Below are 24,957 nucleotides of genomic sequence, written 5' to 3' on the forward strand. Positions count from 1 at the left end.
CCCTTCTGGTGCTGGGAGGCAGGGGGGGGGGGGGGCGTGGGTCCTGGGGGCCCTGCTGGGGCTGGGGGGGGAGGAGGGAAGGAGGAAAGTTGGTGGGGCTGGGAGGCTCCGTACTGGGCTGCGCGCAGCTCCCCAGAAGTAGCCGGTATGTCCCTGTAGCTCCTGGGACGGGGGGGAGGCCAGGGGGACTCCACGTTCTACCCCCGCCACGAGCTCGAACTCTGGCTCCGCAGATCCCATTGGCTGCACAGCTCCCATTGGCCAGGAACTGCAGCCAATGGAAGCTGCGGGGCGGTGCCTCCAGGCAGGGGTAGCGTGCAGAGCCCCCAGCCCCTTCTGCCTAGGAGCTGCAGGGACGTACCCGCTGTTTTCAGGGAGCCCCACTCCCCCGAGGTAAGCACCGCCCTGCACCCCAACTCCCAGCCCCGAGCCCCTTCCCCCACCTAAACTGCCCCAGAAGCGGCCGGTGCGACTGGCCCAGGCAGGGCTGCCTGATCTGCTCGGGCAGCCCCGGAGCCAGCCACACCGGCCGCTGCAGAAGTCACAGAGGTCACAGAAAGTCATGGAATCCGTGACTTCTGTGTCCTCCATGACAGACATGGAGCCTTAATTAGAGCGAGTTCACAGCAGAACCAGAGATTCTGAGATAAAATAACACTTTTCTTGTACTTACTGGTTTACCAGTGTTTTTATATTACCTCTAAATGTAACCTGCTTTAGTCACAAAGCTCAGTTGTCTTTCATGTTCTTTTAAAAGAGTAATAAAAAGCATATCACAGTGTCTTCAGAGTGTGGGTTTACTCTTAATATACAGTATTGTGCAATCCTGGAGTCAGAGTATCCCCCCACAGAGCACAAGTAACATTGACCTCAAAGGTGGTTATTTGTACCATGTCAGGGAAGCAGCGAGACCTGATGCTGCGAACAAGAATAGTGCCTACTACCGTGGAACTCAGTAGGATAATATTAATGGCTGCAAGCATTGGGCCCAGACTTCTAATAATGCCTAATGAAGACACTGACGTAGATCATTGCTTGCATACTGGAGAGGAAAATTTGGTTGTCACAGCAACATTTTGTGACCTAACAATTTCACAATCCAGGAAATCTTTTATTTTTTTTTAAACTAACATGCACAAAAAGATGGTGGCTGATAGAAGACAATTTAGCAATAATTACCACCTCAAAGTTATCTAGTATTCTATAAAGCTAATCTGACCATTAAAAATAATGACACAATATTTTCACAAAACAACATTTGACACATACCTGCCAGCAGTGTAACAGTCAGTATTGAATGATAAGGCATAGATGGAAAATAATCAAACAGAAAGATGAAGAGGAGTTTAGGGTCTGATTCTTCTCTCACAGTATTGCCTTCAATGAAGTTTCTCTTGATTTACATTAGTGTAAAAGGTAGGAGAATCAAGGCCACTGAGTTTCATAACCATCCCAAGGCCCCGGAACAATGCAAATTACAGCAAACAGTGACAATGTCTATTCCTCATCACAAATACTATCTAGCTCCTTCTGATGTCAACAGAGGACAGGTCATAGCCTGAAGAAGCAATGAATGATTATAGCAGAAATGAAAATTTATGCTCTTAACTCCACAACAAAGCTAAGTTCTCCCCCACTCTTTGTTCCTTAAGTCCTTCCTTCGGATTTTCCCAGAGATTGTCTTTGGTAGCTGTTGAACAAATTCCACCTAATTTATAAAAAAATAAAAATAATAATGAAAAAATAGCAAATTAAATGTGGTTTGGGGCTGTCTTGCTTTCTGGAACAAAACTTCTATTGTAAAGGTTAGAGATTCCTTCAGGATAAACCATGGAGAAAGTCCACCAGCATTCATAAAAGAACGAGCTTCTTGCTAGGGAAATGGAGCAGCCAGTTGCTCACACAGTAATTCCTAAACTTTTCCAGGAACAGTCCTGCTCCATTGAAAGCTAGGGAATTTTGCCATTAACTTCAATGGGAGCAGGACAGGACCTGTAATCCACTGAAGTGAGGTTTCTTTTTCAGAGCACATACTAATCGAATATCTGAGAGAGAGATTTCCCAGTTACGGCCCTGATCCTGCAACGGTATTTGATAGTACAGACTTTTCCGTCCACTAGGACTTCAATGAGACTCTGCCCTGCCTTCGGTGGGTGTCTATATGGATGCATCTGAAGAAGTGAGGTTTTTACCCACGAAAGCTTATGCCCAAATAAATCTGTTAGTCTTTAAGGTGCCACCAGACTCCTTGTTGTTTTTGTAGATACAGACTAACACGGCTACCCCCTGATATATGGCTATAACAGCTAAACCAAGTGCTACTGACGAGCCACCCGACGCTGGAGTACCCACTCAAACACCAAATGGAAATGTAAAGCCCTTCAGTTATAAACTGTGAGCTTGATGCACTGCTGTCCAGTTTTATGCAGGTCTAACAGCTGATATCAATGTAATGACACCAGTGTAAACTGAAGTAACACAGTAGTGAATCAGGCCCAGTGTTTGGACTAAAAGCCCAGTGAACAGTGGGTGGAAGCAATTTATACATACCAAGCTTAGTATTGATATGTATAAAGAGGAAAATATTTGTTTACTAAAAAGTAAAATCTGTTTACATTTCTAATCTGATCTCTAGTTTGGATCAGAACAGTTTTAATTTTGGGGTGCATTGTCAGTAGTTACCCTTACATTCAGCACTCGGAGGTACTTGCCTTTCTGGGATACTTGTATGGTGCAGTAACTTTTTTGACATGCTCTTGCAGCTCCTTAGTTAATTTTTCTGGATCACGTGATGCAAAGTCAGGAGACAGAATAACAAAGGCTTTCACCACCTACAAGACACAGTCAGATGTAGGCAACATCTAATATTTAATCACATTTACAATGATGAAAACTGAAAACTATAATTTGCAACATTAAAATTGCTTTCAAGAGAGGAGTGTAAGATTATGGGCCAGATGCTGGCATACAGTAAGGCTCTTTGTGCCATTCAGGGCCTTAAATCTGCCCTATGTAGGCATCTGAGGATTCATCCAGTGTGTGGGAATCCTCAACTAGCATACAGTCAACTCTGCCAGCTTTTTACCACCTCTTCTTAACACGCAGCACAGGAGGTGGAGGTGGAGGTAGGAGGGATGTGGCTTGAGCAAACTGCTCTTCAATGGTTCCTGGCTAGCACAACAGCTCTAGGGCACTGTTTCAAGTTAGTGGAACTTAGAGCAGCCCTGTGGCTGCTTCTAGTTGTGCTGCAGCCTGCAGCATGCCTAAGGATTGAGCCCTATCTGTATATAAGTATATGGCTATGCATAAACATCAAGCATAGTTTTCAACTAAGGGCCTGTTTTGCAAAATATCCCATTAAAGTCAGTGGGTCTGCTTTCAGTTTCACCGGTGGAACCCACTGGAATTCACCGAAGTCACTGTGGTTGCTTGGTTGTATAGAGGAGTAGAATTAATCAATTTATTTTTAAATAGCAAAACAAATAAAACAACACTAGTCAGTTTTTCCTAGAACGTAGGGTCAGCTTTTTCAAAGCACCTAATCTGTGTAGGCACCTAACTCCCTTTGAAATCAATGGGAGTTAGGCACCTAACTTGCTTAGGCTCTTTGAAAATCCCACTAGGCAGCTCTCTGCATTTTTAAGTGGTTAAATACATTTGAAAATCTGGCCTTTAGCATTCCTAGATTTTCTTTACAGCTATAGTTTATTTCTAAACAAGTATATACAGTAGGTGTTTTTGCATAACCACTAATATCAACCTCATTACCTCTCCTCTGATGGGATCTGGGCTGCTGACAACAGCTGCTTCTGCTACTGCCGGGTGCTCCATCAAGGCATTTTCTACTTCATATGGTCCAATACGATACCTAGGAGATGAAATAAGAGCTTGGTATTTACAAACTTTATCAATGTCTCGCGGCTTAGTATGGAAACCCCATAAAAACAAACTTACCCAGAAGATAAAATGACGTCGTCAGCTCTTCCAACAAACCAGAAGTATCCATCTTCATCCATAATGCCCCTGTCTCCTGTGATATAAAAATCCCCATGTTCTGATGCAGCAGTTTTCTCTGGTTCATCCTGACAACAACAAAGGAAATCTCACAAATGGTAATGAACCCTTAGGATCCAATCCAACTCCCACTGAAGTCAATGGAAAAAATCCCAATGGACTTCAATGGGAGACAGATCAGAACCTCAGTGGTGTTTTACCATAAATTGTTACTGAACAGAAGAAGGCCATAGTTACTCTGTCACAAAAGGTTTCATGAGAACTCACTTATCTTTATACAAGATTTTTTTAAAACTTACAAAACTTTTCATATCTGTTCTTATTTGAACCTTTTCAGTCTTGCTGTAGCCTATATAAGTCTAGCATGATCTGATCTACTATGAATACATTCGGTGTTTCTGAGATCAAGTGACTTTGTATTAGAGCTGTGCGAATGATTACACTTGAGCTGCAGAAGTACTGTCACACAGCCCTAACATGTGTCTAAACTGGCTGTGAACCAGTAGTGATTTGTCTTTGCCATTTGCTAACAGAAGCATTTTGCAAATATCTTTTTGCTCCAGCTAGGTCCCCACAGGCTTGTCCAGGCACTTGTTCGTAGTCTCTTTCCATTTCAAGCCTGGTTCATTGGGACAGGCTACATGAGGCAAGTCAGAAGGCGGAAGTCACGCGTGCAAGAAAGTCAGTTAAATACATCTGGCATATATCTTTACACATTACCTACCCTTTTAGCCAGCTTTTGCAGGTGCAAAAGGGCCATGTATATTTTTGTGGGCACTCCCACCGTCTGCTCCTTTGAAAAGCTAGCCCTTAAATCCACCTTCATTAATAGCATGATTAGAAAATCAAATTGGAAGACTGGGGTGGAGGAGGAGACAAAGAATGAGAGAATTGTGTTCTTCATTAAAAACCACCTCCTTGCAATGAACCATTAAAAACACTGAACTCTGGGCCACGCTCGCTTTTAGTGACACTTTCCAGGGCCAGCCTGCCCCGCCCCCCTCCAAGAATATGCACTGGAGGAAGGGCAGGCAGCAGTCCTGCTGTGTGACCTCCCCTAGGATAGCTCAAGGGGGGAGGGAGTATTAAAAATCCGCCAGATGTTCCACAGTAGCCCTATCAGCTGAGGCTGAGTTGGATCAATGCATCCCTGGCCACAGTCACCTGTTTCTTAGGGTATGGCTAGAATGCAGTCACTGGGTGCGACTGCAGCTCGAGCCACCATACTGAAGCTAGCTTTAATCTAGTTCGCTCAGGTCCTCGAAGTGTGAAACTGTGTCAGCACTGGTTTCAGCACGGGCTAGACCCTCAAGTAATTACCCAGGGTTTCAGACAGGTTTGTACAACCTGCGCTGAACTCATGCGGCCCCAGCTTCACTGCTCTGGGACCTGAGATAGCTATATTAAAGCTAGCTCAGGTATGTATACTTGGGCTACAATCACACGGGATGATTGCTGTAGAGACATATCCTTAGTCCTCCAGCGGAGGGAATATTGCAGAGGTTTTCTGTCTCAACCCACAAGTACACTTTCTGCCTCTGGTTGCACCAATGGAAGTCCTGTTTATGAGACACATGAGCTATTGTCTTTGGAAGGATAAAGACACCCACAGCAAGATACTTTAAAAAGTTATCAGTGTATTTAAGATGTGGCCTCAAAGTCTGATTAATTTCATACAAAATTTCCTTACCACGTAATGAGAGAAAATACAAAATGGCCTTGTTGGTTTGATTCTGATGGCAATATCTCCTTCTTCCCCAGGAGGCAGAATATTAGCATTTTCATCTATTACCTAGAATGAGAGAAAACCCCTCCTGAATGATTTAATGTTTTTTTGTTAAACAGAGAGATGTACTGAATTAAATGTTGAGAGACTCTGGTGTTGTGTGGGAACTTTATCTTACTTCAGATTGAAAGTGACCAGGAGTATCAAAATACCTGAACATCATAAGGTGGAGACGCCTTTCCCATAGCACCAGGTTTAATTTTCATCCCTTTGCAAACTGATAATATCAAAACCTGTAAAATAAAATTGTATGTGTGCAACAAAATACAGTGCTTGATGTTTTATTTAGATACGAACATTTGTAACTGAAAACATTTTGCATGATCTATTTTACTAGTAAAATGTTTGTAGAAATGTTCATTTGAAAAATGAAAAATGGTGATTTTAAACACAATAGGCCTGATTGTCAGTTGGTGTAAATCAACATCGCTCCAAAGAAGTCAATGGAGTTACCCTGACTTACACCAACTGAAGATCTGGCTCAGTGGGATAAAGTCTGCTCTCAACTACACTAGTGAAAAAATCCAGATTAAATCCCTTGGAACTCAACTTCCTCTCATTTGCATTTGTTTTACACCACTTTAACGCCATTAATTACAAAAAAGTATGTCTGTGTGAGAGCAGTGTCCATTAACTTCAAAGAAATATCAGCCCGAGAGAAGAATTTGGCCCAGCAGCTGATATTTACTATTGGCTACATTATAATGATTGTCAGCACGTACAATTGGAGACTTTATTCCTGTATGTCCCAATCTTCTCTTGCACAGATTTTTCCTACAAGGGTGCTGGTGATTCTACAAGTTTAGACATATGGGGCTTAGGTGTCCTCTGATCTGAAGTGACTCCACTGTTATCAACAGAGTTAAATAACTGTAAAAAAACCAACCTGATGTGAGGTCAGAATTAGGCACATGGAACTTTCTGCCAGTTGTTCCATTAGGAAGATAGGATTATCTACCACAGAGAACTGACTGGGACTCATCCCTGGAAACTCATGGATCTCTGAATACACACCTGAAGCCAGGACCATCAGTGCCTCTGTACTGTTTCCTCATGCCCCAGCCCAGCCCATAGGTCTGGCTCATTGCATCCCCACCTGTGGAGTGGGGTTCACTGTGAGGTGAGGGACGAAGCATAACACTGTCAGGATCAGCATTTATCTACACCTGAAACCCCCTAGAGTTAAGAGGGAATGATGTCACACAAAATGATTCTCTCCCAGACTTGGCCTGGTTTGTTCCCTCCCAGCTGAGCTTGTACAGGGTTGGAGGAAGAAGGGAATGTTGCTGTGTAGCCAGAATGCCCTCCTTACTGCCCCTTCCCTCCAGCCAGATTGGCCACTTTGGGTCCTCAGTGGTAAGATACACCCTTATTGTGTTTTTGGAACACATTTAATGAGTTAATTGAATAGCTAATGGCCCCTTTAAAATCTGCTGCTGAGATGTTTGGCTGAAGGAAAACATGCTGCCTAATTAAATTCCTAGGCCAAAATGTTCAAACTTAGACACCTAAATCTATGTTTAGGCTCCTGAATAAATATAGCCTGATTTTCAGAGATGCTGAGAACCCAAAACTCAGAATGAAGTCAATGGGGCTGCAGGTGCTTAGCACCTTTGAAAATCAGACTACTTTTATTGAGGGGCCTACATATGGATTTAGTAGCCTGATGTTAGTTGCCTATATTTGAAAATTTGGGGCCTGTTTTCCTGGATAAAGCAAGAAACCTACCATATGGATTTGATATCTTTCCTCATGAGCTTGAGTTAGAATTAAGCGTATTAGGTGTGTGATTGAATGCAAACGTACTGTTTCAGTCTGGCCGTATCCTTCATAGATATCCATCCCTGTTTTGCTTTTCCATTTCTCCATCGCTTCAGGGTTGAGTGGCTCACCCCCACTTAGGCAGTGCTTCAGGCTCTTGAACTTGTAGCTTAATAAGTGTTTAAAACAATGATTAGGATGACTAAAGCACATTACTATAGAGACTTTGGCATGGTTCGATTCTGGGCTTCATTCGCTGCAGCTGTAACTGGTAAAGAACTTACAGAGTGAGTTCAACTAGAATTTCAACCTCTGATTTGGTTATTTTGTTAAAATACAACCTGGCAAAGGAAAAATCTAGGGCTGTGATTCTGCTAGAACATGGTTTAGTTGAGATGGTTAGTAAGCCATCTAGATGTACCTGGTAAGATCATGCTGCACCAGCATGCAATATACAGTTGGTGTACCACAGAAAGAGGTTATAGGAAACCTGGACAGACACTATGAATGAAAGAAAAGAAAAGTTATTTACATTGTTAGTTCCTTGGGGCACAGTCTTTTGGTTGTTGTACAGTGCCAAGCACATTTGGGCTCTGGTCTATGATATGGGCCTAGGCACCATCACAATACAAACAATAAATAAAGTGAATACATTATACTAAAAAGGCACAGGGCTAAAATGATGTCTTGGGCTAGGTCTGGCACGGCTATTAAGAGTTCTTGTTCCTTTCTTTTTTATCTATATTTATTTGAAAGTTAATTTGCTTATGTTTTGGAGTGAAGCATTTTCCTCCCACAGTGATAGGCACAAGTGAAGAGAACGTAATAAAAATACTTAACACTTCTTTAGCACTTTCTACTCAGAGATCTCAATACACTTTACAAAAGAGGGTAAAGTTTGATTATTGTCCCTTTGCAGATGGGGAAACTGTGGGATAGGAAGATGATGTGACTTGCTCGGGCCTGGTCTACACTATGAGTTTAATTCGAATTTAGCAGCATTAAATCGAATTAACCCTGCACCTGTCCACACAACGAAACCATTTATTTCGAAATAAAGGGCTCTTAAAATCGATTTCTGTACTCCTCCCCGACCAGCGGAGTAGCGCCAAAATCAATATTGTCATTTCGAATTAGGGTTAGTGTGGCCGCAATTCGATGGTATTGGCCTCTGGGAGCTATCCCACAGTGCACCGTTGTGACCGCTCTGCACAGCAATCTGAACTCGGATGCACTGGCCAGGTAGACAGGAAAAGCCCTGCAAACATTTGAATTTCATTTCCCGTTTGCCCAGCACAGGAGAGCACAGGTGACTACAGAGAGCTCATCAGCACAGATAACCATGCAGGCCGATAATCGAAAAAGAGCACTAGCATGGACCGTACGGGAGGTACTGGATCTGATCGCTCTATGGGGAGAGGATTCAGTGCTAGCAGAACTTCGAAAAGACGAAATGCCAAAACTTTTGAAAAAATCTCCAAGGGCATGGAGAGAGGCCACAATAGGGACTCAGAGCAGTGCCGCGTGAAAGTCAAGGAGCTCAGCCAAGCCTATCAGAAAACAAAGGAGGCAAACGGTCACTCCGTGTCAGAGCCGCAGACATGCTGCTTCTATGCTGAGCTGCATGCAATTCTAAGGGGGGCCGCCACCACTACCCCACCTCTGACCGTGGATTCCGGCTAATCTCATCAGCCACACCTGAGGATTCTGCGGATGGGGAAGAAGAGGAGGAGGAGGAGGAGGAGGACGAGCTTGCGGAGAGCACCTAGCACTCTGTTCTCCCCAACAGCCAGGATCTTTTTCTCAGCTTGACTGAAGTACCCTCCCAAGCCAGTACCCAAGACCATGACCCCATGGAAGGGACCTCAGGTGAGTTTACCTTTTAAAATATAAAACGTGGTTTAAAAGCAAGCGTTTTTTAATGATTAATTTGCCCTGAGGACTTGGGATGTATTCGCGGCCAGTACAGCTACTGGAAAAGTCTGTTAACGTGTCTGGGGATGGAGCAGAAATCCTCCAGGGACATCTCCATGAAACTCTCCTGGAGGTACTCCAAAAGCCTTTGCAGAAGGTTTCTTGCCTTATTCTGTCCTCCATGGTAGGACACTTGACCACGCCATGCTAGTAGCAAGTAATCTGGTATCATTTCATGACAAAGCCTGGCAGCGTATGGTCCCAGTGTTTGCTGGCATTCAAGCAACATCCGTTCTTTATTTCGCTGTGTAATACTCAGGAGAGTGATATCGCTCATGGTAACCTGGTTGAAATATGGGAATTTAATTAAGGGGACAGAGGTGGCCCCTCCTACCGGGCAGTTTGCCTGTGGCTGAAAATAAATCCTTCCCTGTAGTAAGCCAAGCGCGGGGGGGGGGGAGTTTGGCGCTAAGCTTTTAATGTGTGGCTAGCAGGGATCTTCCCTGATACCAGCCACGCGGTGGGGGGAGGGATAAAGCGATCATCCCAGAGAATTGGATGGGGGGTGGGTTAGTTTGTTTTCTGCTGCTGAAGGTTAACAGGAAAACTGCAGCACTCAAAACGGGCTTTGCTTGGTAAGTGGGAAAGGAGGATGCAGAAGCCGAAAGACAATGGCTTACCATGGCTGCATGCAAGCTGAATTCTGTTGCCCGGACCTGCGTCTGTGATCTCTAGCAGCAAAGCCACAGGCACTCAATATTAAGAGGCAAAATGCGACCTTGCACAGAAATCACATGTGCTATGTAATGTGAATATTGTTGTTCACCGTGAAAGAGTATAAGCATTGTTCTGTAAAATGTATCTTTAAAAAATTCTCTCCTTTTTTCCCTCCCTCCAGCAGCTGCAAATTTTTCAAGCCTCCCTCCTCCGTCCCGAAGGCTATCTCAGATAAGGCGTCGGAAAAAGAGGACGCGAGACGAGATGTTCGCGGAAATCATGGAATCTACCTGCAATGAAAGAGCTCATCTGAATGAGTGGAAGGACACGGTTTCAAAGTATAGGAAAGCTGCCAGTGAACGTGAGGACAGGAGGGACCAACGTGAGGAGAGGAGAGGCGCTTGAGATGAGAGGTGGCGGCAGGATGATCAGAGGAGGCAGGATGCAACGCTGGGGCTGCTGTGTGAGCAAACAGACATGCTCCGGCGTCTGGTGGAGCTTCAGGAATGGCAGCAGGATCACAGACTGGCGCTACAGCCTCTGTATAACCCTCCTCCCCCCTCCCCATGTTCCATAGCCTCCTCACCCAGATGTGTAAGAATGCAGGGGGTGGGAGGCTCCGTGCACCCTCCCACTCCACCCCAGTGGACAGCCCAAGCAAAAGGCTGTCATTATTTTAACCTTTTTTTAGTGGCATTTTCCTTCCCTCTGATCCTCCTCCCAAACCCCACCCAGGCTACCTTGTCAGTTCTCTCCCTCTTTTTATAATCAATTAATAAAGAATACATTATTTTTAAACGATAGTGACTTTATTTCCTTTGAAAGCAAGCTGTGATCGAAGGGGGAGGGTGGGTTGCCTACAGAGAATGAGTCAATAAAGGGGGTGGGTTTTCATCGAGAAACAAACAGAACTTTCACACGGTAGCCTGGCCAGTCATGAAACTGGTTTTCAAAGCTTCTCTGATGCGCCGCGCTTCCTGGAGTGCTCTTCTAATCGCCGTGGTATCTGGCTGTGCGTAATCTGCAGCCAGGTGATTTGCCTCAGCCTCCCACCCCGCCATAAATGTCTCCCCCTTACTCTCACAGAGATTGTGGAGCACATAGCAAGCAGCAATAACAATGGGGATATTGGTTTGGCTGAGGTCTGAGCGAGTCAGTAAAGTGCGCCAGTGACCTTTTAAACGGCCAAATGCACATTCCACCACCATTCTGCATTTGCTCAGCCTGTAGTTGAACAGTTCCTGACTCTTGTCCAGGCTGCCTGTGTATGGCTTCATGAGCCATGGCATTAAGGAGTAGACTGGGTCCCCAAGGATAACTATAGGCATTTCAACATCCCCAATGGTTATTTTCTGGTCCGGGAAGTAAGTCCCTTGCTGCAGCCGTTTAAACAGAGTAGCATTCCTGAAGACGCGAGCGTCATGAACCCTTCCCAGCCATCCCACGTTGATGTTGGTGAAACATCCCCTGTGATCCACCAGTGCTTGCAGCACCATTGAAAAGTAACCCTTGCGGTTTATGTACTGGGTACCCTGGTGCTCCAGTGCCAAGATAGGGATATGGGTTCCATCTATCGCCCCACCACAGTTAGGGAATCCCATTACAGCAAAGCCATCCACTATGACCTGCACATTTCCCAGAGTCACTACCTTTCGTAGCAGCAGCTCAATGATTGCTTTGGCTACTTGCATGACAGCAGCCCCCACAGTAGATTTGCCCACTCCAAATTGATTCCCGACTGACCGGTAGCTGTCTGGCGTTGCAAGCTTCCACAGGGCTATCACCACTCGCTTCTCAACTGTGAGGGCTGCTCTCATCCTGGTATTCTGGCACTTCAGGGCAGGGGAAAGCAAGTCACAAAGTTCCATGAAAGTGTCCTTATGCATGCGAAAGTTTCGCAGCTACTGGGAATCATCCCACACCTGCAACACTATGCGGTCCCACCAGTCTGTGCTTGTTTCCCGGGCCCAGAATTGGCGTTCCACGGATAGAACCTGCCCCATCAACAACATGATCTCCAAAGCGCCGGGACCCACGGTTTGAGAGAATTCTGTGTCCATGTCCATGTCCTCATCACTCTCGTCGCCACACTGCCGTCGCCGCCTCCTCCTTGCCTCGTTTTTCTGGTCCTGGTTCAGCATAAACTGCACGATAATGCGCGAGGTGTTTACAATGTTCATGACTGCTGTCTTGAGCTGAGCGGGCTCCATGCTTGCCGTGGTATGGCGTCTGCTGTGTTTACCCAGGAAAAAAGGCGTGAAATGGTTGTCTGTCGTTGCTTTCATGGAGTGAGGGGTGAGGCTGTACCCAGAACCACCTGCGACAATGTTTTTTGCCCCATCAGGCACTGGGATCTCAACCCAGAATTCCAATGGACGCATGAGACTGCGGGAACTATGGGATAGCTATGGGATAACTACCCACAGTGCAACGCTCCGAAAATCGACGCTAGCCCTGGTACATGGACGTACACCACCGAATTAATGTGCTTAGTGTGGCTGCATACATTCGACTTCATACAATCTGTTTCCAAAATTCTAATTCTGTAAATTCGGATTAATCCCATAGTGTAGACATACCCTTGAGGTCACCCAGAAGCTCAGTGATAGAGCTGAGAGCAGAACTATGTTTCCTGACTCCCAGTCCACTGCCCCTTATGTAGAGAACTGGGAAATAGCTGTATTACTTTTTGTGAATATGGTGCATGCTTTTGTATGTTTGTTTATGATGGGTGACTCGCCTCCACACCACGGAAACACTAACCCAGGAACCAATCCCTGTAGCAACCCTCGTTGCCTACTCTGTCCCCATAGCTACACTAGCGACACCATCAGAAGACCCAACCACATCAGCCACACCATCAGGGACTCATTCACCCGCACATCTATTAATGTTATATATGACATCATGTGCCAGCAATGCCCCTCTGCCATGTATATTTGCCAAACAGGACAGTCTCTACATAAAAGAATACATGGACAGAAATCGGACATCAGTAATGATAACATACAAAAGCCAGTAGGAGAACACTTCAAACTTCCTGGACATTCTCTAACAGATTTAAAAGTAGCCGTACTTGAACAAAAAAACTTCAGAAACAAACTTCAAAGAGAAACTGCAGAACTAAAATTCATTTGCAAATTTAACACCATTAATTTGGGCTTGAATAGGGACTGGGAGTGGCTAGCTCACTACAAAAGCAACTTTGCCTCTCCTGGAATTGACACCTCCTCATCAATTATTGGGAGTGGACCACATCCACCCTGATCGAATTGACCCTGCCAACGCTGGTTCTCCACTTGTGAGGTAACTCCCTTCTCTTCATGTGTCAATAATATAATGCCTGCATCTGTAATTTTCACTCCATGCATCTGAAGAAGTGGTTTTTCACCCACGAAAGCTTATGCCCAAATAAATGTGTTAGTCTTTAAGGTGCCATCGGACTCCTAAGTGTAGGTAAGACAGTATGCGCATAGATCTCTGTTATTTTAAATCAATTTTTCTGAGTGCTGTGCACCTTTTGGTAAATAAGTTATACTATATATTGAAGAACCTGCTTCATACTATTACCACCCCAGGCTCCTGAAGGGAAACTCTTTCAGGTGCCAAGCCTGTTGGGCCTGCTATGTATCTCGGTTGACATCCAGGGGGATGTAACCCAGCGACCCAGTAGAGACTAGTTGGATCGTGGGGTCCCACCCCCAAAGAGGAGTGGAGGCACAGGCCTGTTACTTGAAAGGGGTGCACAAAAGAGGCAGCCTACCCGGGGATGACACTACTAGACAACATTGCCTCCCCTCATAGTCTCATGATTTTTATGTTATTTTAAAGTTACTTCGGATATTATCCTTTTTTACCATCTGTTTTGCACATATCAGTTATGGCTGAAACCACATCATGATGTTTTTATTCTTACATTCAGGACGGTTGTTGCCTCAAACTGCAGCATGCTGTGTGTAAAGATACACGCTCCCTGAATCCATGGAGAAAAGAAAGAGCCATAGGCAAATTTTACCCAGCCTGGGTCAGACAGGCCCCATAATATGTCAGAGGGATTTAAATCCAACCAAAACCTGGTGATAATGACAAAAAAAATCATAATGGGAAAACACTGAATAGAAAAACAAAAGTGAATGTACAAATGGGGAATGAATGGAATTATTTGTTGTGAATGAACATGGCTCTTTTTTCTGTTCATGAACTAATCCTGATTCCTATGAGTGGATTCATTAGTCAGAATTATACTGTGAGTAGTTGAATGCTAACATCCCTGTGAGATGTTTGCCAACTGTTCAAATAATCTATTCATTATTCTTTATACTTGTGTGATTGCTCACCTAAGTCACATGATTTTGTTTCAGCTTCTTGATGGGAGAACAGATATTTCTTATTCTCCTGTTTAAAAAGTAACTAGACATAGTGAATAGGCTGGTCAACATTTTTTGAAAGAAACATTTCTCATCAGAAAAAGGAGTTTCATCAAAATAAAAATTTTCTGTAGGGATCTATTTTGGCAGAATCTATTTTGGCTGAATTTTCCAGGAAAACAAAATTAAATATTTTTATTTGGGAGTCCCATGATATGCTGCAGCACCTCAACCACAGGGAGGGGCTGTGGTGCATCATGAAAGATGTAGTTCATCTAGGGAAGAATGGGGACATGAAAGACCAGAAACTACATTCCCATGTGGCACTCTGGCGGTGAAGGCAGATGGAGAGATTAATGTCCTCCAACATTAAATATGTTGATTTGAGAATGTTGAAACATTTTTTTCAATTGAAAATGTGAAAAAATGAAACATTGAGAAATTGCCAAATCAAATTGTTTTGGAACTTTGTCCCACAAAAAGTTTAGATATTTTGACTTTTCATCCAATTCAGGAGGAAAACAAATGTCAAGATATCAGAATTTCCCACAAAACAGAAATTCTGTGGTTTGATCATCTCTACAATAAGAACATAAGAACATAAGAAAGGCCGTACCGGGTCAGACCAAAGGTCCATCTAGCCCAGTATCCTGTCTACCGACAGTGGCCAATGCCAGGTGCCCCAGAGGGAGTGAACCTAACAGGCAATGATCAAGTGATCTCTCTCCTGCCATCCATCTCCATCCTCTGTCAGACAGAGGCTAGGGACACCATTCCTTACCCGTCCTGGCTAATAGCCATTAATGGACTTAACCACCATGAATCCATTGATCAATCCATTCCTGGTATGAATTTTCAGACAAATAATCATATATTCAGTATTTTTTACATATTAATTTTGTGACCATGGATTATCAGAGCAACAAAGTATTTTCAGTACATACCTCCCAGTCGAGGTCATTCCAATACCAAAACTACTGTGAGAATGTTCCACCATTTTGGGGTAACCTGTGGTTCCACTAGTAAAGTAGATAGTCATTGCTTCTTGACTCTTTGTCTTAACAGGGTCATGATCACCAGGTGCAGCTCTTCAAAATAAAGACAAGAGTACATCAGAATGGATAAGCTATCCAAAAAAGGAAACTTCAATCCCTATCTAGTTTACAACTTAAGTGCAGGCATTTCTTTTCTCTTTCCAAATTAAACTGCTTATGGTCTCATTCTTAATGGTCACTTGCCAGTAAGATTTATTAGGCCAAATTCTGGTCTTGGAAATACACACAAAACTCCCTTTGCATTCAGTGAGAGCTAAGGGCTTGATCCAGTGCTCATTGAAATCAATGGAAAGACTTCTCTTGACTTCAATGGCCCTACGGGTGTATCTGAAGCTAGAGTTCAGCACACTTTTTCAGCAGAATGACCCTGTTCTGTTGTCATTAATGCTTCTCCCTTGCCCTCTATATATTTAAAGCCAAATGTATTTGCATATCTCCTCTCCCATCCCTGTTAACTTTTTATACTTGTATTTAATTTAGTGTTGGAATGCAGACTTGTCAGGTAAATGAGGGAAGAATTGGCTCCCCCCAAACACATGGAATATATGAGTTATCTCAGTTCTGAAACTGCTTTTTAAACAAGGAGGGGTACAATACAAAGCTGGAAACACCTGAATTTCCATTTGGATGATTAGCTCACTGAGGCAAGACATACTCACTTGAGTAGTTCTTTGAAGTCCAGCCATCCATCCCTCCTGCCTTCAGATACCATTAGCCTGGTTTTTAGAAACTGGCACTTGGACACAACTGAGTCCACTGCAGGTGCCAGTGTATCATTGGTAATGATGCATTTGGCCTTAGAAGCCTGGAGTCTATAGAAAATGTCATTAGCTGTCAGCTGGGTTGTTGCTGGAATATAGATAATTCCTAGAAGTGCAATAAATGGAAGTTTAAAAGTAGCTGAACATTTAAAAATACTTGGGCCAGATTCTAGCCAGTGTAAGTCCATTGGCTTCAACAGAGCTGAGCCAATTTACATTAGGTGGACATCTGGCCCCTTGTACTTATCCTTCTGTGCTATGCCTTCTGCTGCTGTTATCTACCAGGGCTGGCTCCAGGTTTTCTGCTGCTCCAAGTGGTGGGGGGAAAAAAAACAACGATTGGCGGCGCTTCTGCGGCAGCTCAATCGCGCCGCTCCATTCTTCGGCAACAGTTCCGTGGCGGGTCCTTCACTCCCTCTCTTCCTCTTCGGCAGCAGCTCAAAGAGGAAGAGAGGGACTGAGGGACCCGCCGCCGAATTCCCACCGAAGACCCGGATGTGCCGCCCCTTTGTATTGGCCGCCCTAAGCACCTGCTTCCTTGGTGGGTGCCTGGAGCCGGCCCTGTATCTACCATAGAATTAATTCCCATGCAATTGCCTCTTCGGACTTATTCCTAGTGGTAGCCTATGACCTGGAGTAGAGTTAAGCTACATCAGACTGAAGTAGAGCATCATTGTGAATCAGAAATCCCAACCTAATCCTTCACCCTAGGTTCTTCCTTTTTTATCTTTGCAGAAGAATCTTCTGGGAGATAACGTTATTTTGCTGCCAATACTAAGGCCACGTTGTCTGGGGGATGCCCCCTCCTGATGCCCCATGAGGCTCACACATCATTTAAACTATGTGCCTCAGCTTTCTCCTTTGTAAAATGGGCTCTGTTATATTAATATTTTGTCATGAACTTCTTTAAAAAATATACAATCAATACAATATTTAAATGTCAAAACATCTTTTTATGCAAAATGGCTAAATATACTACTTCTCTAAAATATTATCTCCTGATAAAAATACTGAGTTTGGAAATTGTTTGAATGCTTTAATAATTGATGTCAGTTATTGACCCTGATCCTGAAAGCATTTAAGCTGTGCTTAACTTTAAGCACGTGAATAGTCCCATTGATTTCACTGGGACTGACTAAGAATGTGTGTAAATGTTTGCAGGATCAGGGGCTAAGGCAGAGATTCAGGAAAGCAGAGCTGTGTGAATAATGGATTTTTCAGTTTGCTGGGAATTTGAAAAACTGAAAAAGATTGTTTAGGATCAAACCAAAATCGAAAATTTTCAAAATTTCGGTATATCATAAAGATGGGAAAAAATTGCTTCACGTCAAATGAAACATTTAATTCAATTCAAAACAAAACTCTTGTTTTGATTTCAAGCATTTTTTATGTTTTTAATTTAAAAAAATTGAAGGAAATTTCTAAATGAAAAGTCATTTCAAAAAGAAAAGGAGATGATCTAGGTTCAATTCCCAGCTCTACCAGAAACTCCCAGTGTGACCCTGGACAAGTCACTTAATCTCTCTGTGCCTTAGATCCCTATCTGTAAAATGGAAATAATAACACTTCCTTTAGAGTGACAAGGTGGGTGAGATAGTATCTTGTATGGATCAACTTCTGTTGGCAAAAGAGACAAGTTTCTGAGCTCACACAGAGCTCTTCTTCAGCTATGGGTAAACTTGAAAGCTTGTCTCTCTCACCAGCAGAAGATGGTTCAATAAAAGATATTACCTCACTGTGACAATCTATACTATTATAGTCACCACTTTTACAAGACTGTGATACATTTTGTACAAAGTATGCCTTGTGAGGTATCATTTGAAATGTCATAATCTGCTGAACATTACTGTCCCAGTAAAATATGTGTATCAATATTGTATATAAAGTTATAAGATTCTACTGTATAGCATTGCTGTAACATGCTCCAGAGTCAGAAAAGCAGGCCAAAACCAGTTTTTCAGAGACAAAGATATACTGGCACCTCAGCCAGCTATCAACAAAGTCAAGTGGCTATCACTTAGTTAAGTGATTATTCTTTGGCAAGACCTAGGGCGTGAGTGAGAACTTTACATATTGGCAATGAAAATGGCTGGAGTTTCCATGTAAACAGATTGGCTGTTGCCTGAACCCCCGCTGGAGATAATCCTCAAAGAGGGGAGAAAGGTATAAGAATGGAGGACACCCACAATACAAATCACTTCTCTCTACCCCCATCTCTACTCACAGCAGCAACAATGCTCGCAAATCAAAGAAAGCATCATTGAACTGGGGGAGGGGTGCTCCTGACTGAAAGGGGGCTTATCAGCCAGTACAGACTGCTATAAACATACGGTGAGACATAACTTTTTTTATTTTTAAGTTCACTTAGCTTGTTAAGTGAAGTATTAGCTTGCGTTTTACTTCTTTATTTCTTTTGTAACCAATCCTGACTTTTATGCATCATTACTTGTAATCACTTAAAATCTATCTTTCTGTAGTTAATAAACTTATCTTCTTGTTTTATCTTAACTGTGTGCTTGGATTAAAGTGTGTGGGAACTCCATTTGGGATAACAAAGATGGTGCATATTATTTTCCATTGATGAAATGACAGACTTTATATGAGCTTGCATTGTTCAGTACAGTTTTGAGCAGTACAAGACGCACATTTCTGGGGGACAAGGCTGGGACTGGGAATTTGTGGATGTTGTCTGTATTTAATTCATGAGTGGCTGGCCAGAGCATGCACGTAACTTAGCTGGGAGTGATTTTAGATGCTGAAGGCTGTATGAACAGGCCAGAAGTGGATGTTCTCACAGCAAAGCACTGTAAAAAACACCCCAGGCTAGAGAATTTAGGGGACACAGCAGTTCAACAGCCCAGATTGTACCCTGTCACATTCACCCACCTTGTCTCTCTAATATCTTGGGACCAACCCAACTACAACACTGCAATATTTCCTTTGTCAGTCTTTTCTACTCCGACTCTGATCCAGCAAAAACTTACTCACATGCTCAACTTTACACACTCTAAGCATTCCCTTTGGCTTCAATGGGACAGGTCACAGTGTGCACAGTTAAGAGCAGAAATCTTTGAAGTACTGGGGCTTTAGACTAATCTCCTAAGGACAGGGACTGTTTCTTGCTCTGTTGGTACAGTGCCTAGTTTAATGGGGCCTGGAATTCAGTCGGGGTCTATGAGCATTACTGAAATACAAATAAATTCAGTCACTTATTATTCTTTGTACTGACCTGTTCTTATGCAGCCCACTGTTATCGACCACCATTCTGGTATCCGGGGTAGCATCACTATAACTCTGTCTCCCTTTTTCAGACCACATGCATCAGAGAGTACATTGGCTGCTTTCCTGGATAGAAATCCCAGCTCCTCAAAACCCCACCTTACCTCATTGCCTTGATCACCTACCCACCAGAGGGCTGGGATTGAGGAGGCTCTCTCTCCATTCTGGCAAAGACAAGAAATTAGGAAAATGTGTAAATACACCTCTACCCCGATATAACGCGACCTGATATATGAATTTGGATATAAAGCGGTAAAGCAGCGCTCCGGGGGGAGGGTGGGGTGGGCCTGTGCACTCCAGCAGATCAAAGCAAGTTTGATATAACGCGGTTTCACCTATAACATGGTAAGATTTTTTGGCTCCTGAGGACAGCGTTATATCGGGGTAGAGGTGTAATGCAACCACCAAGAGGAGACTCAATGCTTCAAACACACGATTGCTTAACTTCAAGCAGAGGCGCAGTCTCCTTGACTTCAGCAGGACTAACCCTGTGGTTAAAGGTAAGCATGTGTGTAAGAATTTATAGGCTTGTGGGCTTATATCCCAAATCTAATATGTGCTTGTTAATCAAGTACATTGGAGAATTTGCTTCTCATCTTCTGAGCTGCCCAAGCTATGCATAACGATGCCTTGTTACCATATGAAATGTGCAGGTTTAGGCCAGCCTGTGGGAAGGTTTACCTCTGGACATGTTTTGCCATAGATTACAATCATGGTTATGGGAAAAGAACTGTCGAGCTCTTTATGTTATTAGTATAACTCCAAGTGTACAAGATCCTTAACCTGCTTCCTTTAAACATAGTCCAGAACACATAATGAAGATGATTGTTATTTCTATTACAGTAATGCTTAGAACTACTGTACTCAGCACAGCGGTGCGATGAGCCCATAGTTCTCCTATTGGTAAAGAAGAAATGATCATTATATAAAATTGCATTGAGAAGTTAATGAGAAACATAACCATTCTTTAAACAACAGACCATTACAAGTAACATACGCAGGTGAAAATGTACAGCAGGCCCAATCACGGACTCCCTGTGAAGATAAGACTGACCATGACTGCAGGATTAGGCTTCGTGAGAGCACAAAAAAAGTTTCTAACATAAATTATGATGGTTTTAGCCCCTCTTATTGAAAACATACAATTATTTATTTTTTTGACATTTTTAAACCTAAGTTCCCTGTGTATCTATTTTTATGCAAAATAGCTAAATATATTACTTCTCTTAAATATTATCCCCTGATAAAAATACTGAATGGAGACATTTTCTGAATGCTTTAATTGATTCCAATTATTAACCATGATCCTGAAAAACACTTAGGCATGTGTATAACTTTAAGAACATGATAGTCCCACTGATTTCACTACCTACCGTGTGTAAAGTTAAGCACATATGTCAATGTTGGCAGAATCAGGGGGTAAGGCACGAATTCAGGAAAGCTCTTAAATACATGCTTAATTTTCAGCCATTTGACTTAAATGGGAAGTAAGTGCTTTCCTGAATAGAGATGCTTTCCTGAAGCTGGGCCCAGGAGCAGAAGGCTAGGCTTGTGGTTAAATCAGAGGATTGGAATGAAGGAGATAATGTAGGTTTATTTCTCAGCTCTGCAACAAACTTCTGTTGTGACCTTGGGCAAGTCATTTAATCTCTCTGTGTCTTAGTTCCCTATCAATAAAATGGGACTAATAATATTTCCCTTCTCAGTCTTTTCTACTTATGCCCTGATCCTAAATGTGATCATAGGTTGGCATGTGAAGCAGCAAATACTCTTAATGGCATTTTGACTATTCACTAGAGCTGGTTGAAATTTGGAATTTCCATTTCATAGTACATTTCAACATTTTGTAATTTGTTTTCATTCTGAATAACAGCATGTGAGCAGTAGTAGTGCATAATATAAGATGCTGTGCATTAATGTAAAATTAATAAATGTCATATAAAATGACAAAATCAAAAAAGAGAGACAAGGTGGGTGAGATAAGATCTTTTATTGGACCAACTTCAGTTTTTGAGAGAAACAAGCTTTCTCTCCCACAAACAGAAGCTGGTCCAATAAAAGATCTTACCTTACCCCCCTTGCCTCTCTAACGCTGTGGGTCTGACACAGCTACAACTAGACTGCATAAAATCAAAATTTAATTTTCCAAAATGAAACTTTCTATTTTAATTTTAATGGGAATTTCATCAAAATTGATAGGATTTTGTGCAATTTTTTTGTTTAATCAAAGCAACATTTTTCAGATGGAAAACTTGGGATAAAAGTTTTTCCAAACAGTTCAGTTATTTATGTGACACCCTTAAAAGTATCCTATAGCAGCAAAATAGTTATCATCTACTATGAAAGGATCATTACAGAGATCACATGTTTTGGAACCGGTATCTATAACATGATATAACACCAGACACAAATGAACGAAAATATTGGAACCAAAGAGACAAAATATGTTACCTTTTCCATTTGACTCCATTTGTCCAAAACATCACTTGCAAAATTAAAGTGCTCTGGCAACTCTTTATAGAGGCTCGGGGATTCATAGCCAGAGATATTTTGAGGGGCAAATCCTCGGCAATGTTTGCTGAAGAATCTACAAGGTGACTTCGGGGTCCAAACAGAGTTAAAAATCGGGAGTTTAAATAAAAACTTCATGGCACAAAAACCTTGTCAGAGTGCTTGGTTTAGATTATATAAACATCGAAGAAGAATATTCTGTGAAGGGCTTTTTACCTGCAATGAAATTATTTACATAAACTTTATACTGAGAGCTGCCTGAAAAAACAATATTGATGGTCAAAGTAATACAAATCAGTTACACGATCTATGCCAAAGGTCTGATCCTTATCTCACTGGAGTACGTGGCAAAAGCAGAAGAAGGAGTGTGCTTAACACCATGATGTTTCTCACAGACCCAAATCCTGGCCCCAGAGGAAAGCCTGGGCAGCCAGGATGGGCATTGGGGAACTTCCCCAGGGTGTTGGAGGGAGGTATCCATCCCCAAGTGGTGGAGTGGCAGGAAAACCCTTTGTCACTGCTCCAGAGTCAGGGGTGGTCTATCCTCTATGATGTCAATGCCACCCCAATGTGAATATTAACAAATTTATAAAAGGGCAGATTCACAGCCCCACCTATAAAGCCACTTTGCAGCATCAGTGCACAATAAGACCTTGCAAAACAGGAAACCACAGTGCACGGGGGCTAAGCACCCCTTTGTGGGCTCTTCAAATCCCCCATTCCTCACCCTATACCTTGGAACTGCACAAGTTCCTCTGCGTTGCCGCAGCCTGCTCCGGTGGGCCAGCCCAGGTGGCATGGCCGCAGCATGTTCCAGCAGGCTGGGCCAGGTGGCACGGCCGCAGCGTGCTCCGGTGGCGTGGCCACAGCCTGCTCTGGGGGGCAGGGCCGAGCGGCCAGGGCCGGCTCCAGGGTTTTTGCCGCCCCAAGCAGTGCCCCCCCCCGACCCCCAAAAAGCCGCGATCGCGATCTGTGGCACTTCAGTGGCAATTCAGCGGGAGGTCCTTCACTCCGAGCAGGAGTGAGGGACCCTCCGCCAAATTGCTGGACATGCCGCTCCTCTCCGGAGTGGCCGCCCCAAGCACCTGCTTGCTAAGCTGGTGCCTGGAGCTGGCCCTGTGAGCGGCACAGCTGCAGCCGGCCAGCCCCGGAGCTGCAGCTGCTTCGGAGGCTCGGGGGAGAGCAGATTGGCCAGAAGCGGAGAGACTCTGGCCCCGCCTCTTCCCTTCTGGCTCTGCTGGCTGTGTTGCCTCTCCTTGCTCCCTCTGTTGAGGGGAGGGGCTGTGTCCCACCTCTCCCTCTCTATACCTGTTCATAAGCCAACCCCCGTCTCTGGTGCTCCCTTTTTTTACTAAAAAAATTCGGCTTATGAACGAGTATATAAGGTAAACTATTGATGTATGTAAAGTAAATAAGGTTTTTAAAATGTTTAAGAAGCTTCATTTAAAATTAAATTAAAATGCAGAGCCCCCCGGACCGGTGGCCAGGACCCGGGCAGTGTGAGTGCCACTGAAAATCAGCTTGTGTGCCGCCTTCGGCACGCGTGCCATAGATTGCCTACCCCTGTTCTAAATCTCGGACCCACAAGCTACAAGTGAGGTCTAAATTTGGCAAACCAGGTTCTCCCATCCCCATCTGTCTCTTCTCCAACTGATCATCTCAATAATGAACTTCTAACATGGGTTTACTTATAGCTTTCCTGTTTTGTAAGATTGAATTGTCTTTTTTAAAAACTTATTTTATAGGTGAACGCAGGGCTGGCTCCTGCTTTTTTGCTGCCCCAGGCAAAAAAAAAAAAGGCGGCCGGACTGCCAAAGCAAAAAAAACCCACAAAACCAAACAGCAGCCGCAGGGAGCGCGTGGAGGGCGGTCAAGGCGGCTTGCAGTGGGGGTGAAGGGCGGCACCCGCCCGCTCCCTCCGCCCGTGGGCAGCCAGGCACTGCAATCCGCTTGCAGCCAGGCGAGAGGGGCTCCCCGCTCCGGCCTTGGGGTGCCTCTCCCGGCCGGGCAGGCTCCAAGGGGGCCGACACAGGCAGCGCTGCCTGTGGTCTGCGACCTCCACGTGGGGCTGGCATCGCAGTGGGGCTTGGCACAGTGCAAACGGTGCCAGGATCAGTGGGGCCCACCCCTCCGCTGCCCGCCGGGCCGCCGCAGAACTGTCCCTGCCTCCGCTGCCCGCCGGGCCGCCGCAGAACTCTCCCTCCTTCCAGTGCCTGGGGGCTGCAGGAGGTGCTGGCTCAGCTGCTCCTTTAAAGGCAGCTGGGCCAGGCCGGGCTCCGAGCAGCGTGGGAGGCGGAGGCCAGTGCAGGCGGCGGGGAGTGGCATGTCCCGGGGAGCCCAGCGGCACGATGAGCAGCAGGGATCACTAGTTCCTGCCCCCCTGGTCGGGGTCCGTGCCCCTTCAGGGCTGGGCTGGCCGCCCCAAGATTGGCAGGAATGCCGCCCCTTACAATGTGCCGCCCCAGGCACGTGCTTTCTCGTCTGGTGCCTGGAGCCGGCCCTGGGTGAACGAATTAGGCTCAAATTAGATATCAGCATAGTAGTCTATCTATTTTATGTCCAGTGTTTAGGTTCAAGGATTTTAAAAGTTTTATAAACAAATAAAAAAAAAAGCAACCAACTGAGCAAGCAACCAAAAACTCACCTAATGGTGACTCCAGTTTTGTAATATCTTTTTTCAGATTTTTTGGAATTCAGGAAAGATGTTGAACTTGCAGGTCAATTGCCAGCTACTCACATTCCACAGGCTGAACTGTAACACACTGGGGAGAACAGATAGTCCCGGAGAGCTC

At 44.2% G+C, this 24,957-nt stretch overlaps 1 protein-coding gene across 1 annotated transcript; it reads right to left on the reverse strand.

Annotated features, from left to right (window-relative positions):
- Nucleotides 1-590: 590 nt before the first annotated feature.
- LOC117884450 (acyl-coenzyme A synthetase ACSM3, mitochondrial-like) lies at nucleotides 591-24,957 on the reverse strand. Its single transcript, XM_034784864.1, has 14 exons — nucleotides 24,810-24,957; nucleotides 22,106-22,381; nucleotides 19,605-19,818; nucleotides 16,274-16,481; nucleotides 15,504-15,647; nucleotides 14,109-14,265; nucleotides 7,983-8,062; nucleotides 7,607-7,730; nucleotides 5,953-6,033; nucleotides 5,705-5,806; nucleotides 3,955-4,082; nucleotides 3,769-3,868; nucleotides 2,712-2,831; nucleotides 591-1,708 (listed from the first exon to the last, which is right to left on the reverse strand). The coding sequence occupies exons 2-14, from the start codon at nucleotides 22,301-22,303 to the stop codon at nucleotides 1,622-1,624; spliced, it is 1,743 nt and encodes a 580-aa protein (XP_034640755.1). The 5' UTR covers nucleotides 22,304-22,381; nucleotides 24,810-24,957; the 3' UTR covers nucleotides 591-1,621.

Source organism: Trachemys scripta, chromosome 10 (genome assembly GCF_013100865.1).
Source record: "Trachemys scripta elegans isolate TJP31775 chromosome 10, CAS_Tse_1.0, whole genome shotgun sequence".
NCBI classification, from domain to species: Eukaryota; Metazoa; Chordata; order Testudines; family Emydidae; genus Trachemys; species Trachemys scripta.

What these genes read in the sequence shown, in the direction of transcription:
- LOC117884450 (XM_034784864.1), bottom strand. Translation starts at nt 22,303, where the DNA reads ATGAAGTTTTTATTTAAACTCCCGATTTTTAACTCTGTTTGGACCCCG. An exon ending in GACTTCAAAGAACTACTCAA is followed by an intron (nt 15,648 to 16,273) that starts GTGAGTATGTCT and finishes TTTATTTTGAAG; the next exon opens with AGCTGCACCTGGTGATCATG. An exon ending in GATACGGCCAGACTGAAACA is followed by an intron (nt 6,034 to 7,606) that starts GTACGTTTGCAT and finishes TTTATTTTACAG; the next exon opens with GTTTTGATATTATCAGTTTG.